This window comes from Lethenteron reissneri, chromosome 20 (assembly GCF_015708825.2).
Source record: "Lethenteron reissneri isolate LAM-NWPU_2019-01 chromosome 20, ASM1570882v1, whole genome shotgun sequence".
Taxonomy (NCBI): Eukaryota; Metazoa; Chordata; class Hyperoartia; order Petromyzontiformes; family Petromyzontidae; genus Lethenteron; species Lethenteron reissneri.
This window is the reverse complement of record NC_083798.1, coordinates 747,279-764,583: the sequence shown is the minus strand read 5'-3', so window position 1 is coordinate 764,583 and position 17,305 is coordinate 747,279. Positions and strand designations below refer to the sequence as shown.

General features: G+C 45.0%; 1 protein-coding gene across 1 annotated transcript in view; it reads left to right on the top strand.

Moving 5' to 3' along the window:
- The first annotated feature begins 7,825 nt into the window (after nucleotides 1-7,825).
- LOC133344541 (poly(rC)-binding protein 3-like) overlaps nucleotides 7,826-17,305 on the top strand; it is a 24,103-nt gene continuing 14,623 nt past the window's right edge. The window contains 8 exon segments of the mRNA XM_061554523.1: nucleotides 7,826-7,960; nucleotides 10,434-10,538; nucleotides 11,166-11,189; nucleotides 11,620-11,652; nucleotides 11,756-11,872; nucleotides 12,469-12,600; nucleotides 15,612-15,740; nucleotides 16,084-16,164. Of these exon segments, the coding sequence (XP_061410507.1) occupies nucleotides 10,464-10,538; nucleotides 11,166-11,189; nucleotides 11,620-11,652; nucleotides 11,756-11,872; nucleotides 12,469-12,600; nucleotides 15,612-15,740; nucleotides 16,084-16,164 (591 nt within the window). The 5' untranslated portion in view covers nucleotides 7,826-7,960; nucleotides 10,434-10,463.

The window sequence follows — 17,305 nt, the reverse complement described above, 5'->3', positions numbered from 1 at the left end:
GTGTTTTGAGATGCAATCGTACGAATTATGCTATGTCAAATCAAATTATAGCATACTAAGCCTAAACACAATGAAGCAATATCTCCAATTAAAACATTTTTATTTTAAGACCACGGTCTTTTGACGAATGTATTCAATGTTTTTATTTGTGCACCGTTGCCAACGCAGAATCACCACATACTTTGACTTAACACAATGGCGGAATTTACTTTTCATGACGGTGTTTGTGATAATGTTTATGGTTATGGGTTAAGGTTTAGTGAATAGCGGTCTGCAACCTGCGGCTCTTTAAGGACTGCTTCGAGACGTCATTTATGAAGGACAGTTCCGTATTCACACGGATTGCGGCTTTTGAATTGAGGTTTTTTTTTACCGAATTCGAAAAAAGGCTCTTTTTGTGTGATTTTGGTTGCTGACTCCTGGGATAGGTTAAGTGGTGCCCTCTGGTGGATACATGCAGTACCACTAGTACTAGAATACATGCCAGCGTGGTGCTCTCTGGTGGACGTAAGCAGTACCACTGGTAATAGAATGCATGCCAGCGTGGTGCCCTCTGGTGGATACATGCAGTACCACTAGTACTAGAATACAGGCCAGCGTGGTGCCCTCTGGTGGACGTATGCAGTACCATACGTCTGACAAAAAATGAAAAATAAGAATAGGTTTGACCCTTTCTGCCAATAAAACAGGTGTTCAAACATCTTAACAAACAAACATGCTATGATAATCTCTGCATTGTCTTTGAAACTGATTGGCCTACACCAGAGACAGCCTCTTTTAGGGCCCAGTCTCACCAGTGTCAGACCAGAGAACGCCAAAAGGCAAACAGCACCAAGACAATTCACGTATCAGATCATTTCTAGCTCGGGCTGTAACAGCTACATCATGGGACCTTTTGATGCTGGCAGAAATATATGTTTAACCTTTTATTGTCCTACACTTGAATTATTATCTCATCCGTATTTGGTCAGGAAATTAAATATTGACAAAAATGTTACGAGCCACAATAATTATGATTTAACGATACATTCCAACACGGGCGATACGATCATCGAGATACCTTCGTTTCGCCATTACACAGCAATATTACTTTAATTACGTCCATAAATATCTGAATCCCTAAGTGATCATTAGCCTGTCACCTCTGCTTCATGGGGACTCAGTTTACAGTGCGGTAAAGTGGTAATTTATAGTTTGCGATTGCAAATGTGAAATTGTAATGTATTTTTGTTATTGTTATTCAGTTATTCTGTGCTAATGAAAGTGTTATTTAATCTCGTGTGATGTTAATTAACAAGTGTTGATGTAGCTATTATTCAATTACTAGCTTGTTAGCCTATGCTAGGACGGAAGCTGTAATATTAAAGATCTAAATTAACGTTTTATTGTGTGATTGTTAATTGTATTAGGAAATGTAGCGCGTAAATATTTTTTTCTTCACTTATTCAATGAAATTAAGGACTTTGAAAGATTTCTCGGTATACGATATTTTGTGTGAATCTATTTTCACTGTTCAAAAGGTTTCCCTGCAGTTGGCTATCCTTGATGAACACTTTGATCCGCTGAGGATATTTAGATCTAGACAAAGCCACGTACAACCGGCCATGGGAAAATACGGGTTAATTGAGATAAATACCCAAATTTTCTAAAGTCTGACCCTGCGACTTGTTGATCGTCATCGCATACGCAGGAATTCTCGGAATTTGTCGTCGTTTCTGTACGACAGGAAGTGACATCACTTGGAGCGAGGTCGATTGTCGGAATGAAAACGATTTCGCCTCGGTTGCATTCCGATACAATCTCTGCGGTGATGAAGTTATTTTGTACTGATTTGACCATCAAACGCGTTCTATTGCAATGGCCATTATTCGGGTTAAGATTTCGCAGCAGCATGATGATAACGCCTGTCTTCAGTGCCAATGTGTGTGGCGGCATTCCTGGAGGCGTTTGAGCGTGAAGAAATTCTGGAGGGTAATAAAATGCGTCCGCAAGATCTTCCGACACGATCGAGTCAGAGCTATAATAATTTTGGATATCTCAGGACAGCTGTGTGATGATGATTCTGTTCATATCTAGAGTTGTCCTTGTTGGTAGGTGCCAGAATCGCTCTTTTCGCAAGCTCTTCGGCAGGAATGTGTTGCAAGTTTTTTCCGTAAATTGCGGTGACTAGATCATCAACAGTCATCATTTGCGGTGGAATTTCAATGGAACCTAACGGCACTCCAGATAACGCCGGAAAACTTCCCAATCCAACGTTCAGGAGCCAATTGTCATGCTCATTTTGACCATCACTCTGAAGGTTTGCCGTGAGAGTAAACTTGCAAAAATGCTGCCATAATATGCTGGATTTTATACAGCACTCGACAACTGGCAAAGTCTGTCTGAAGTCGACCCCCGATAATGACAACTTTTGCACCAAATGGGCGTTGAATCTGCATGATGCCGCGCAGCAGCTGATCGATGCATCGAAGGCCATGCTTTGTCAGCATCGTAATGTCATGAATGATGATGAGCGAAGCTCGTAGTATCGTTTCGCCTTCTGGCGAATTAAGTCGCATCGACGAAGAAGACGTGTCGAGGAGGGGAACTGGAAGCTTGAATCCGCTTGGCACAGTTTGTCCGCCTTTCAGTAAAGTAGCTGCGATTCCAGTGGTGGCAAACGGAAGAGCGATGTGACCTTTACCATGAACAAATGAGAGCAGCGTGGGGTACAGGAAAGTCTTTCCAGGGCCGGCAGGACCATCTCAGTAAAAAAAGTCTGTTCTGGGCATGCTCATCGTCGGCAGCTCTCGTTATTGCTGTGAAAGCTTCAAACTGTTGCCCATTCAGGGAGCAAATTCTCGTTTCCGCTTCTCGTTCTTCATGCACTGCGTCGTATAGCTGAGCTTCGATTGGATGGCCTATCGGTTGCGGAATACCAATTGATGCGCAATACAATCCATGTTGTTTAAGAATAGCGTTGATGTCGTGCAGAGCCATGTTCAATGCAACATTTCGTCATGACGCCGTAGATAATCCAGCGACATGTCAAGTGAATGGTTGTTCCACAACTCGCGAGTGTTTGTTGGCATACAGAAGCAGCAAATGTAAGAACACGTCTGTCGCATTTGATTCGGCATTTGCTATGTCGCGGACTCCTGCATGCATCGAGTCCATTCTTTGTCTGAATCCAGCAAATGACGATGAATGTGTTGTAAACGACGCCATCGACGGTTCTGAGGAATTCAAAACTGGTAGCGCCTTTGACGTGCAGCAAGAGCATCCTCAGATAGAAGCGCTCCTCATCTTTGATCCCAACAGTGTACAACCTCGCAACGATCTTAGTGCCTCATCTTTGTCGCTGCTTCCAGTTGTTGACATACACATACTTGTAGGGAATGTCACTGTAGAGAAATTCTTGGGTGTGTGGATCTCTGACGTTTAGCTGAAGCCAAGCTTCGAGCTTCGTGCGACCTGTTCGTGCGGCTTCCAACGCCTCTTCTTCTCGATCCTCTTGGAACACAACGCACTGCTGATGTGGCAAACGCACGGGCAGTCTGATCACGGCATGCGAGCGATCGTGCATTGGCGACTCGAGCAAACGCCACATAGCTTCTGGCGCACTGACGAATCTTGCGTTTATGAAATTTGACAGCTCGTCGTGTGCAAGTAGAGGAATCTCGCCGGCAGTGGTCGTCATATTGGCGCAGTCGAATCCTTTGTAAATATATTTATAAATATGTTTCACACTGCTAAGTGGCATGCAGACCTCGACGTTAATGTGAGCATAGATAGATAGATAGATCGTTTATTGTCATTGTCACCAGTACAACGAAATTTAAAATGCTCACCAGTCAGGGCATCATTCATAAATTTAAATTAAATAAAACAAGAAAATAAAAATTAAATTAAATGAAAGATAATCAATTTATACTATATATAAAAACAGCCCAAGTATACCCACATACCCACATAAGGTTACATTTTGTCATTGCACATCTCTATTTCACAATCAATTGTAAACACTATTACTTAATAATTAATTAGCATTATTGAGTGTGGTGATCGCTGTAGGATAAAAGCTCTGTTTGAATCTGTTTGTCCTTGTTTTGACTGATCTGAATCGTCTGCCTGATGGCAACAGCTCAAACAGTGAGTGTCCAGGGTGAGAAGAGTCCTTTATAATGTTCTGTGCTTTTTTGATGCAACGTGAACTGTGTAGTTCTTCCAGTGTGGGGAGATGGCAGCCGGCATTGTACCTCAGCAGCAGATATGGATTGTACAGCACCACATATCTGTTATCTATTGACGATCCACAAACTTCAGCTGAAATTCCGTATTCTTTGGTTCTTTCGGTAAAGTCACGTAGATATAAAACAAAATAAATTAAATAAAAAACTTCAAATCTAGACTGAAATTCCTTGTCGCCGACGATACAGAGGATATCCGTTAACATTGTGCGCTGTCATGGTAGCAAATTCCTTCGGGAACGCCTTTGAGCACTTTCCATCTTGCATGCAGGCTGCGGGACAATTTCGTGCAACCGCGGATTTTCAGCCGCAACGGGAATTTCAGCAGACACAACCTGATCGATGCGCTCAGAGCTTCGGAATTTACCATCAGGATGTGTGCGTGAGGCAGCCCACGTTTCTGGAACTCGATGGTGTCGACGAAAGTCGTTGAGATTCCCAGAACGCCGTGGACAGTGAGATCCTGCATCAACGATTTAAGTTTCAACTTGAAAACACGTGCCACTAAGTCAGGTCGATCAGATGCTTGTTCACCTTGTTCCAAATTGTTGATTTCTTGCCACCTTGGATTTGCAGTGAAGGTGATAAAGAGATCAGGAGCACCTTGCTTTGCGAAAATTGACGTGGTGTCCGCGCTTCACTCTTTCATGTTCCGCGGTGAACCTTCGAAAGATGAAGGCAGAATGACGGGAACTCCGGCTCGTCCTGCAGCCGTTTGAGAGGCATTCTCCATGTGATTGGCAAGTCCTTGATAAAGCTCAACTCGTAATTTCTGCTGATGTTGGCGAATGTAATTCAATTATTAGCTTCAACCTGCAGGTACGAATCGACAATCCACTGTTGCGTGAGGTTTCCAGCACTGATTCGTGGGTTGAATGTGCCTCTGAACGCCGTTTGCGCTGCAACATACTGTAATGTGGTGACATTCACTCTCGTTGCGTTGACTTGAGCTCCAGCATAAGCCTCACATTGCCAATTTGGTTGCCATCCAGCTTCACCAAACGGATACAACAGCGGAGAGGACATTGCCTCCAAATTTGGGCTCAGAATGTTGAGATCAATGAAAGGCTGTTGGGAGTTGTCCGGATTCTTTGGATACACACGAACATGTTCTAAAGGTCGATCATCATCATTGTTCACAAACACCAAAGCGATCTCGTCGGCAGTTGGTGCAATGTAGCTACGCCGATCCGAATGACGATCTCGCCCAAACACCAAATACACAACCGGCGTCGCCTCGCTGGCAACAGAAGCTTCCTGTTCAGCTCGATGTTGTACTTCGCAAAGCATGGCGTATGTGTTGGCAAGTCGGTTGTGGATTGGATAGCAGCGGTCGATTAGATCGAGAAGCCGTGGATAGCACTGAAGTTTGGCAGGATGATTTGTTTGAATTTATGTTGCGTGTGTGCTGTCGACAGCGTAAAGTTGAGCGTATTGTCTTGCTTGACTGTTAGTGGGTTCAAGATGGCTTGTCTTGTGGTAAATGTTCCCATGCACCTTGAGGACGTAAGGACTGCCTCCATGAAAGTCTTACCTCCCATCGAAGCAAACGACAATGTGCTGTTGTATGAACGAACATTAGCACGGAAATGTCTGTAGTCGGGATGCTCAGGATTTTATAGAAGCTCACGCAGAAAATGAAGATATTGGAGTCGATAGGCTTTTCCAGGTTCACTTTGCCTTTCCGACAGCAACTTGTGAACTGTTTATCTGATAGCCGCTCCTCAGAAAACTACATTCAATGCACTGCCAGTTGTGTTCAATCACTTCCTCTTCCACAAAGTCATTTGCCGCAGCACGAATAGCTCGACTACGACGTTCTTGTGCTGCGAGACGAGGCGAGCTCGTGTCTGATGTGGCGTTTCTCGCTTGCGGCGATGTGCTTGCCTTTCAGCATTCTCTGTAAGAATTCTGTCAAAAGCGTCTTGGCTCTGGCGAGCTCTCCATCTCTGCGGTCTTTCTCTTTGCAAACGGCGTTTCTTAGCTGCAGTATCTTCGTCCTCCATGATGTTTGGCAATCCTGTGCTGACGTATTTAGATCTTACAACACTTAACGTGCTCCAGCAGCTGTAACACTGCGAAATAGGTTGCCTCACGCTTTTTCGACACTGTGTAGGGGAAGTGTGATCTGCAGAGGGGCCAACTCTATCTAGCATAGAGGCACACTGACCAGGGACTCTTCGGAATCTTACACAATTAGTAAAGGAGAACAATCTCTGTGGGTGTCTAATTAAAAAAACCCCGTAACTTCACTTTAGCACTGTTTTCAAATCACCTGAAGCTGTAAACTGACAAATGTATCTTCACCGATGGACGCTTGATAGCGAAGGGTGAAGAAAGTAGAGTGCTGATACTGTCTGAAGTAACTTAGCAAATAACGAATAAAAATAAAGTGACTAAAAATAAAATTAATAATAAACAAAAAACACTCATGTAGCTGCAGCCTGGTTCTTAATCGGAATGAGTGTACTGGCAGTCTATAATGTAGACTGTAGCAATAGTTATTAAGCACCAAGAATAAGTCTGCATTATAGACTGCCAGTACACTCACCCAGCTAAATAACCAGGCTACAGTCTACATTATAGACTGTCAGTACACTCATCAAACTTAATAACCAAGCTATAGTCTAGATTATAGCTTGCCAGTACACTAACTCCAATTAAGAACCAGTCTAGAGTCAACATTAGTGTTTTTTATTATATTTATTTTTAATAACTTTTTTTTTCTACGTGGCTTTAACCCAAAGAACCAAAGAATATAGAACTAAATTCACAGAGTGTAGTGGTGAGGCCTAGTCCCGTGCAGAGCCCCCAGCCTCGCCTAGATTGCCCAGACGGCCGAGGTGGCACCTTGGCAGGCTGGGCTGCTACCCCGCACCGCCCCTCCACCCACGATCCCCCGCCCGCTCTACAGTAGTATCTACGGCCTATAGTAGCGACTCGATAGGAGTAAGTGCACACATTGGGGTGGGGGGGGGGACATCACACTGAAGAATCTACCTCAGCGTTTTGTGTATTTTTTGCATTTCTAACACGAATGAGAACCCCCTCCACCGAACGCACGTGCGCGTTGCGATGTGCAAGCACGACTTTGTCGTGCATGCGCAGATGCGTGCTTTGGCGCGCGCTGAGCGGCGTAATATAACAAATAGTAGCACAAAATTGTTCATTTAACTACTAGTTGACGGATGCGAAAATGGAATAGCGTTGGCTCACCACGGGGCTTATCGCGTGGTACCCGGGTACTTTTTTTAAACCCCACGGTTCGCGAGCCAAATCCTTCGCAAGTTTCGTCCACAAACAGACAGAGAGACAGACAAAGAATGACGTTCATAGGTAAGATTTGCATTATGCCGGACAAGTGGAGAGGTCATTCCGAAACATTTACACATCACGTGGCGATTACGTCACACTAGGGGAGCCCTTCGTCGGTCACGTGGTGTGCCGAGAGGCGTGGCCGAGGCGCTGAACGCGCGCGCTGCGGGGAGAAGGCCCACGTGACCCCCGCCCTCGCGCGCCGCCGTCACGTGGTCCGCTCGTGCCGCCGTCGAAACACGGCCACTGGTCGCTGTCCAATCGTGGGCGAATGCCGGTGTCACGTGATAACCACGAGCCAATGAAGAGGAGCCTTGTCGTGACGTCACGACCGTGCGTTACGAACGTGCGGAGCGCGGCGCGAGGTTCGTGGGCCCCCCCCTTTCCCTCAACCCCCCGCGGCCCCCGCCCGCCAGGTGAGCCCCCCCCCCCGGCAGACCCCGCTCTGGCCCCCCACCCGGTACCCGGCTCGCGGGCCCCCCACCCCATCTACTCGCGGGGCGGCGGCGATCGCGGCCTGCGCGGCGGACCCTCAGGGCCCGGGCCTCCCCCTCCTCCTCCCGCTCCGCATCCTGCGGCTGCTGCCGCCGCCGCTGCTGCTGCTGCTCGCGAGTAGATGGGGTGGGGGGCTCGCGAGTAGATGGGGTGGGGGGCTCGCGAGTAGATGGGGTGGGGGGCTCGCGAGTAGATGGGGTGGGGGGCTCGCGAGTAGATGGGGTGGGGGGCACGCGAGTAGATGGGGTGGGGGGCTCGCGAGTAGATGGGGTGGGGGGCACGCGAGTAGATGGGGTGGGGGGCTCGCGAGTAGATGGGGTGGGGGGCACGCGAGTAGATGGGGGCACGCGAGTAGATGGGGTGGGGGGCTCGCGAGTAGATGGGGTGGGGGGCACGCGAGTAGATGGGGTGGGGGCTCGCGAGTAGATGGGGTGGGGGGCACGCGAGTAGATGGGGGGCACGCGAGTAGATGGGGTGGGGGGCTCGCGAGTAGATGGGGTGGGGGGCACGCGAGTAGATGGGGTGGGGGGCTCGCGAGTAGATGGGGGGCACGCGAGTAGATGGGGTGGGGGGCACGCGAGTAGATGGGGTGGGGGCTCGCGAGTAGATGGGGTGGGGGGCACGCGAGTAGATGGGGGGGCACGCGAGTAGATGGGGTGGGGGGCTCGGATGGGGTGGGGGGCTCGCGAGTAGATGGGGTGGGGGGCTCGCGAGTAGATGGGGTGGGGGGCACGCGAGTAGATGGGGTGGGGGGCTCGCGAGTGCGCGCGGCGCGGCCGGAGAGACGTGGCCGACGCGGGGGGTCGACAGGCGCGGCGCTGGGGGCCGGTTTCGTGTGACTCCTGCTGCACAGCACTGCAACAGCTCCTCTACGGGGGCGACGGAGAATGGCCATTGTCACACACGTTGCCTATTGCGTTCATCTGTGTGAACCGGACAGTGCCGTTTCACTACAGTCTACTGTGCGGTGCTGCGGCGTTTTTCGTAAGCACAGTGTGAGTCCTGTGCTGTGTAGCTACAGTGATATATACATACAGTGCTGTGTGACTACAGTGCTGTGTAGCCACAGTACTGTAACTACAGTGATATAGACATACAGTGCTGTGTGACTACAGTGCTGTGTAGCCACAGTACTGTAACTACAGTGATATAGACATACAGTGCTGTGTGACTACAAAGTGCTTTGTCGCAGCGGTGCTGTAAGTGCAGCACGAACAATGAAGACTGCTTTGTTAGAAAGTACCGTGTACAGTGCTGTATAACTACAGTGCTGTGAAAAATTCAGAGAAGAAGACCAAACAATGTAGATTGATTTTTAAGACTTCAACATCACATTTCCAAATTTGTATTACTGTACCTCTGATAAGGCTCAACCCTTCTGCGATGAGTATGCTGCAAATCTATGCCTTTGTTACGTTTCATCTTGCTTCGTGCAACTCTTTACTGCCTCCTGAAATTCCGCACCCAAAACTCGACTTGTAAATTAGACCACTTAGATACTTTCTTTCGGAGGGTCCTGCTGTCAAGTTCTCACAGTGGCGGGGCGATACTGCTGGGTCTGATCCCAATTCAGTAACTTGCAGATCATGTTTAAGATTTGGGATGTTTGGGCAGTACCAGTTGCATTGTACTTTTTTAGCTAGAGGAAACCAGAGGAAACCCATGCAGAACAGGGGGAGAACATACCAACTCCACACAGATATGCATCTGAGTGGAATCGAACCCAGCACAATATTGTGCGGCATAAGTGTACCACTGACCCACTCTGCCGCCCTACATCACTCCAATTCTGATATTCAATTCTGATATAAGCACATCTATAATTTCCTACACAAGGTTAACAAAGGGCATTTGAGCCCCACTGATCCCCCAAGCCCATGCTTGCCTCCCCTTCGCTGTTTAGTTGTCCGCACCTTTCTTGGTAATGGAATCTGGGTGAGACTGGGATATGCCCAAGTCATTAATCATTATTATCAGCTATGGTCTATCCAGTGCTGGATAAAGATGAACACGATCTCTTTGTGTTTGTCGACTGATCCATTTGTTCCTCTTTATATCTCTCAAATTCCAAGTGTACACCTCTGTGCGTCTTTGAACACTTATCCACTTTGTACGCCTTCTATTGTCTTCGTTAATGTTCATGTTTCCGATTCATATGACATAGCAGTTAGTGAATGATGCATTATAATAATTCCAGGCACAAAAACAAGTTGAAATCTTTAACCTTCTGGTAACAGTGAATTCCAAGCTGAAATTTACTGTTTAAATCTTGACTGATGACGACCGCTTGTGTGTTGCGATCGAAACGTCATAGTTTTTTGTTATTTTCTTTGAACCTATCGACGTGACTTTACCGAAAGACCCAAATAATATTTACTGTGCTTGTTCCACCAGGTGTAACCCTGCAGAGTGTGGTGAAACAAGATGAGTCATCTCGGTGGCCAAGCCGAGGGTGGACTTAATGTGACGCTTACAATTCGTCTTCTCATGCACAGCAAGGTAAAGAAAGCATCAGGCATCACCTCACAAATTGACTTGGCATCCAATTTAAATTGTTTCTAGCAGGCGGCCCGCAAGGCCGTGGGACGTTGTTCACAGGACTCTCCCTCCACACACCTGTCCATCCATATAAAGGAATAAAATAAATGTTTACATTTCCTGTCAACCACAAGGCTTTCTGGGAGTGCATCATTTCAGCAGCATTGGGTCAATGCAAGAAACTCTGGACTGGTTTTGTCACACATTGCCTCATCAGCATTCCGGCTTGCTTGCACCAGTGCTGATTAACTTCCCGATGTTAGAGGCTTCTGAAATTATGCACTCGAATAAGGCTTTGTAGTTGAATGGAAGTGTAATCTTTTTCATGTGGAGGAACATATTTTAAGGAGATATATTCTCTGCTCATTTATTGTGTAAAATACAGTCTTTATTTCATGAATACATACAGTTGTGCATTTGTCCTGAACCTACGATTAGCACGGTTGGCTGCATACAGTGTGAAAGAAGTTCAGCATACATGCCCACTCACGAGATTCTTAGTTGTAATTTGTATCAGTGTTGTCTACAGTAACAGCACTACTTTTATATGCCTCTGAACTGATTTATATATTTTTCTTTTATTTACAGGAAGTGGGAAGCATCATAGGCAAGGTGGGTTTCACATTGCTTTTAAGATGTTTTCACATACCTTCAGTTCATCATTATCTAGCTTGGATATATCTTAGAACATAACATGTACAGCTCTCTTAATTGCACTGCATACAGTTACAATTACAAGGTTTAGATATGTTGCATATAGCAGGTGATGTGAGTACAAAGCATGTACCAAGTCAAAGAAGCACCAAGGATTAGGATTAATTTGGTATCCCAAGGGTATCCTCCCAAGTTGCCTTGAGCAGCTGTCTTGTTGTGTGGCGGTCATATTTACATCTCTTTGTACATTCATGGATAACAGCAATTATTGTGTTTCTGGTCCTCACCAATATAATTAATGTTTAATATGGTTACAGATTAAATTAGTTATTCACTATAACCTGCACATGTACCTGATTATGTGAACTCTTGTTCATTCACTTCACAGAAAGGGGATTTTGTGAAGAGAATCCGTGATGAGGTAATGTTTCTCTGTTCATACCAACACAAAGTGTGTATCGATGCAGCAGAAGTGTGCGATCCTGTAGGGTGGGGGCTGATTTGCAGTGTGTTTCTACTTGCAGAGCGGGTCTCGTATTAACATCTCGGATGGGAACTGTCCTGAGCGCATTGTCACGGTCACTGGTCCCACCGAGGCTATTTTCCGTGCTTTCACAATGATGACCCACAAGCTGGAGGAGGTATGACCGCTACAGAAATACTTTCTGTTGATCTGTTTTAAGGCCGTGATATGACAATGTTTAACACATGAAAGTAAGCTTCTGAATTCACACATTTAGGAAAGTTGCAGCTTAAGCGTAAATATTTGTATTAAAGAGCATTAATTCCCTTTGTGGGTTTGACATATAATCAAGAATGTATTTTTACAAACCCTTAAAATGACCAAAGTTTTAACGTTAAATTGTTGATCAAAATAGATGTTTTATGTGGGCCTAATTCCTGAAACAGAGTGGCTACAGTCAGCCATGACATGGTAATGAGGAACCTGGGTAGGGCAGCTTGAAACCTCTCCCACGACTCTTAGGGCCTTCAATAAGTTGCTTTATTAGCATGAAAATGTTATTTACATGAAATATTTGTAAAATATGCCACGTTTTATATCTTTCCAGATAATTACTTTATTGGGAAATAGCAATTGTTGCCTCCGACTGCGAAAAATTTTGCAGGACCCTCCTGAAAATAGTTGAGACTTGGTGAGGCTTTTCTGGGTAAACACTCGCAATAATTACGACAATAATAACAACGTGCGCTTGGTGCGTATGTGTACATGGAGCAGGACATGATCAGCACGATGGCAAACAGCGTGGTGATGAACCGCCCACCGGTCACCTTGCGCCTCGTGGTGCCGGCCAGCCAGTGCGGCTCTCTCATTGGCAAGAGCGGGAACAAGATCAAGGAGCTGCGAGAGGTGAGGAGGGTTCCCTCGTGTATGCAATGTGGAAATACAAACATCATTGTGTTTGCTGCATTTTTGGGGGGGGGGAATCTAACAATGCATCGTCTGTCATTTGTCTTAGAGCACATTTCACCATAGTTTCTGGTAAGTAATGTACAGGTTTAATTTTTCGACTTATTTTGAGAATAGATTTTTGTTCCAACATTTACCATTAAATATGCTTTAAAAAGGTCTTCTGCATTATTATGAATGATTTTATTACGTCTTGGAGCCGAAATTTATTCCTTATGAATGCATCTCCACTGATATAATTGCTGTGCAGTAGACTCACGCGGAGACGAGGAATACTATAAGGGCTTTGCCGTTTATTAAAACACTCTCACACTCGACATCCTACGCTCACACCAGTGTAGGTGCACTCTGTCTCGGTCCTTTACCCCGGACACTGAATAGTATTTGGGTCCTACCCTCGGCTACCCTTTGGGCTCTCCCACTGGTCTGCCCGGAGCGGGGGATCAGCCAACACCGCTCCGCGACAAGGAGAGAGAGACCCTCTTCATCCGATCCTTACCCTGGCTCCCCATGACAACCCCACCTTCGTCACGGGGTACCCCTTAAGAACTCCTTGGGCGGCTCCTGCCCCCAGCTCGGCCCCGCCTTTGTTCCCGAAGGGTGCTCTCCGAAGCCCCTTACACAACCCGTGACGTTGCGAGTGGCTTGACTGTCAACCCACTCGCACCTCCTTCTGTTCCCCTTCTCATTGGTTACTCACAATACTCTACATAATGGAAGTGTCTTCTTGGTTCTTTCGGTAAAGTCACGTAGAAGGGAAGTAATAAAATAATAAAAATAAAACATAATAAAATAAAATAATTCTCACGACGTTTCGGCTACAACGCAAGCAGCCGTCTTCAGGTGAAGACGGCTGCTTGCGTTGTAGCCGAAACGTCGTGAGAATTATGAGAATTATTTTATTTTATTATGTTTTATTTTTATTATTTTATTACTTCCCTTCTACGTGACTTTACCGAAAGAACCAAGAAGATGAATCCCTGCAGTCACGAAAGCTTTAAATCGAAATATAATGGAAGTGATTGGTAAAATACTGTTCGATATACAGCATTCTGCATTACGGACAACTTTACAGGAATGCATCCATTCCTAATATCAAGGGACGTATGTCTTCCATTGTATTTTCACTTGTATTGATGATTATTTACAATCACAATGCTGACTAATCTGAAATGGAAATCTCTACCTAGATGCCACCAAGTAGGCTAAGCATTTATCGTGTAGATATGGGTTTGTTATTATGTTATTTACTAGCTTCTTTGCCCGTCCTAGGACGGATCTGTAATATTTACGAAAAAAATGAGCAGAGTATAATTGTATCTTGTGTAAATTGAATGGCAGTGAATCTTGCATGAAAGTATGTCATAAAACACTTCACGGCATTTCACTGTAGCACTGTATATAACCGACCTTCAATTTGTTCAAATTCACTGCTCTGATACTTTATTCTCTTCTGCTTTCGGTCGCTGGGGTTCAAATAAATTGGATGGCAATACAATATCTGGAAAATCACCGAGAAATGTCTTTTTAACCAAAATGTAGAAGTCTAAATTAGACTTGCCTTTTGTCTCAAGTAATGAAGAAAAAAATAAAAACCCCAAATCCACTTTGTTGCTGCGTAGAATTATTTATTAGATTCACTTTCAATAAAGAAACGTGAAACTTAAAGCGAATTTGCGAATAAAAAATTTATTTCCGCTCGACCTTAATGACGGGGGTGCGGCATGTGGAGTGACGTCACGCGCGGGACAAACTCCCTCGTTAATAATCATGAGCGGATGATGTCACTCGACGTGGAGCTCCCCCCCTCATGAATAATCATGGTATGATGATGTCACGCGTGTGGATCCCCGGCCTCACCCCTTCATTAATAATCATGAGCGGGTCATTATTTTCGATTAAATATTTCAGATTAACTGCCATACACCCGTCCTTGAATGGGCTATAGGCTACTTTTATCATAATTTAGAAGCAAAAATTAGACTTGCCTTTTGTTTCAGGTGCTGAAGAAATAAATAAAGACACCAAATACACTTTGTTGCCACGTAGAAATATTGATTTGATTACATTTCAATAAAGAAACGTCAAATTTAAAGCGAATTTGCGTAAAAAAATGTCTTTCTAATCGACCTGCGGGAGTAAAAATCCACTCGCTCATGATTATTAATGGGGGGGGGGTCTCTTTTGCAGTTTTGCAGTGACGTCACGTACAGATATAGCACTGCTGCGTAGATTTATTTTTGACTTTCTGTAAAGAAACCTCATATTTGAAGCGACTTTGCGTCAGTGTAAAAATCCACCCGTTCATGATTATTTTATTATTAATGACGGGGGGGGGGGGGGTATGTGGAGTAACGTCACGCTCGTTACACACATTTTTGGCCTATTATAGTAGTAATTGGGCTAAAACCATTTTCAAAATGTACGTAAAACAAGTCTTGTACTGCGTCTTTGATGCGCGAGTAATTTCACTCCAATGTCACTCCATACACCTCTTTATGCCAGTGCTGCTCCTGTCACATTTCTAGAGCATGAATGAAAACAGTTTATTTGCAAATGTAAAAAAAATCAGTCTAGAATGCCATTATATATTCTATGATTAGTAATTGGTCAGATAATAACAATATGAATGGCCTTTACAATATCCAAGTGTGTTTCTTGTATCGCCCTCTGTTGAAGCCACTGCTGATTAGGCCTCATCGCACTGTGTGGGTTGTGGGGATTATTTGACCATACTTTACCACAGTGTAGACGCACAGAACAAAAGCGGATTTTGCTGCACTGCCCTCTACTGACCACCGTGGTGTCCTGCTACCGCCTATGGCAGCCTGGCGTGCATGCTGGGCCGAGCACTGTATATTCTCAACCCTGCTTAGTATTCCCGATGATTCGATCGTAAATGTTGTTTTGTGCCCCTTATTAAATGGTGGTCGTCTGGAATTTCTCTACAGTCAACAGGTGCCCAAGTGCAGGTGGCTGGAGATTTGCTGCCAAATTCTACCGAGCGGGCCGTGACCATCTCTGGCACACCAGATGCCATCGTGCAGTGCATGAGGCAGATCTGCCTTGTTATGCTGGAGGTCAGTTTTTACATCGCTACTACAGTGTGTGCTTGATATGATTATTTGCGTAATTTGGCAAATGCTGAAGGTTTGTTTAAATTATATATTTTTCAATGGTAAATAAGGGCAGTAAAATAATTATAATATGCTGTCTGTGTTTCCATATTAGTCTGTTATGTTGTTGAACCAAAGGTAGTTTGGAAAGTATTTCTAAGGACGCATCATTTCCTTTTTTGATTGTATTGCATTATGTTTTGCTTGTTTGGTATTGTATTCATATTCGTTTGTGATGCTCTTTTCACATGCAAGTTCATGTCATGGTCAGCTACTGATGATGCACTTTGCTGTGCTCATCTTTCAGTCTCCTCCGAAGGGTGCCACGATCCCTTACCGCCCCAAAACATCCACCACCAACAATCCGGTTATTTTTGCTGGAGGCCAGGTAAGTGATGCACATTCATTTAAGTGCAAGACAACACCAGTACATGTGCATGTGTAGACACTAGAATTTGAGAAGCTAATTTAATTGCAGTTGATTGCTCTGATTAAATCCTGGAATTATGCAGTGTTGGCACACTCTGCGTACACGCATTCCCACATGCTGGCTTTTTTTGTTTACCACACAACTGTGAGATGCTCATTTTAAATCCGTTATCATGGTGGATAGCAATTGTAGGTTTGACTTAAAAAAACTCTCATAAATATGACGTGGCTCTCAGCCATTTTTTTCCGTGATGCATGAATGCGTTCAGCATTTGCGTCCCCCATCTTCACAGACCTTGAGTTGCATCAGGTATTCTTAAGATGACCATTGCAATGTGGAAATGTATGTATGCAATCAATACATTCTTTACTTTAATAATTGTTACTATTCAAGTTTTGTAAGCTTCATATTTTTAATAGCTTAATCTTATAATGCTCGCATAAGTGCATATTTTCGACCTGCTCTACCCACTGCTGGATGAAGGCCTCTGCACATCATCAGCACTCCCTATGCTCCTGTGATCCCACAATCCATCTCGATTCTGCACATGAGCTAATCCCATTGCTCCCCTGGTTGTCACTTGTCACCAGTCTCATCCGTCGGCCATCACACCTTCTGGCAATGTGTCCGACCAAAGCTCACTTAATTTTTTTTACAATTGACATGTCTCTCTCCATGCATGCGTCATATTAGTCTGTCAAAGCAGGTAATATTAATTGATTGAAAACTTTCCTCCTTAGGCATATATTTTTCATTGCTTTTGTAATACCTGTGTTATCCAGCCAGTTCGGATTGTGATTTGTCAGTCGAATCACAGTTTGAGGAAGCCATGTTCAATTCCCATTGTAAATGAGCGTCATTTTGTGGGAAGTTGGCAGTAGTTGTGCGTTAGGACAGTGGCCCCTGTCATCAACATCACAAGCCATAGTCAATTCACGGCTGAATGAAGGCCTCTCCCCAAGCTTTCGCCACCTCTCACGATCCTGCAGTGCAATCATAAATGTCTGACCTGTACATGTGTAGTAGTCGGAGGCACACTTATTTATTAAACGTTCCACTATATACAGGCCAAGGTATACAACACTCGAAGGGGTACGGC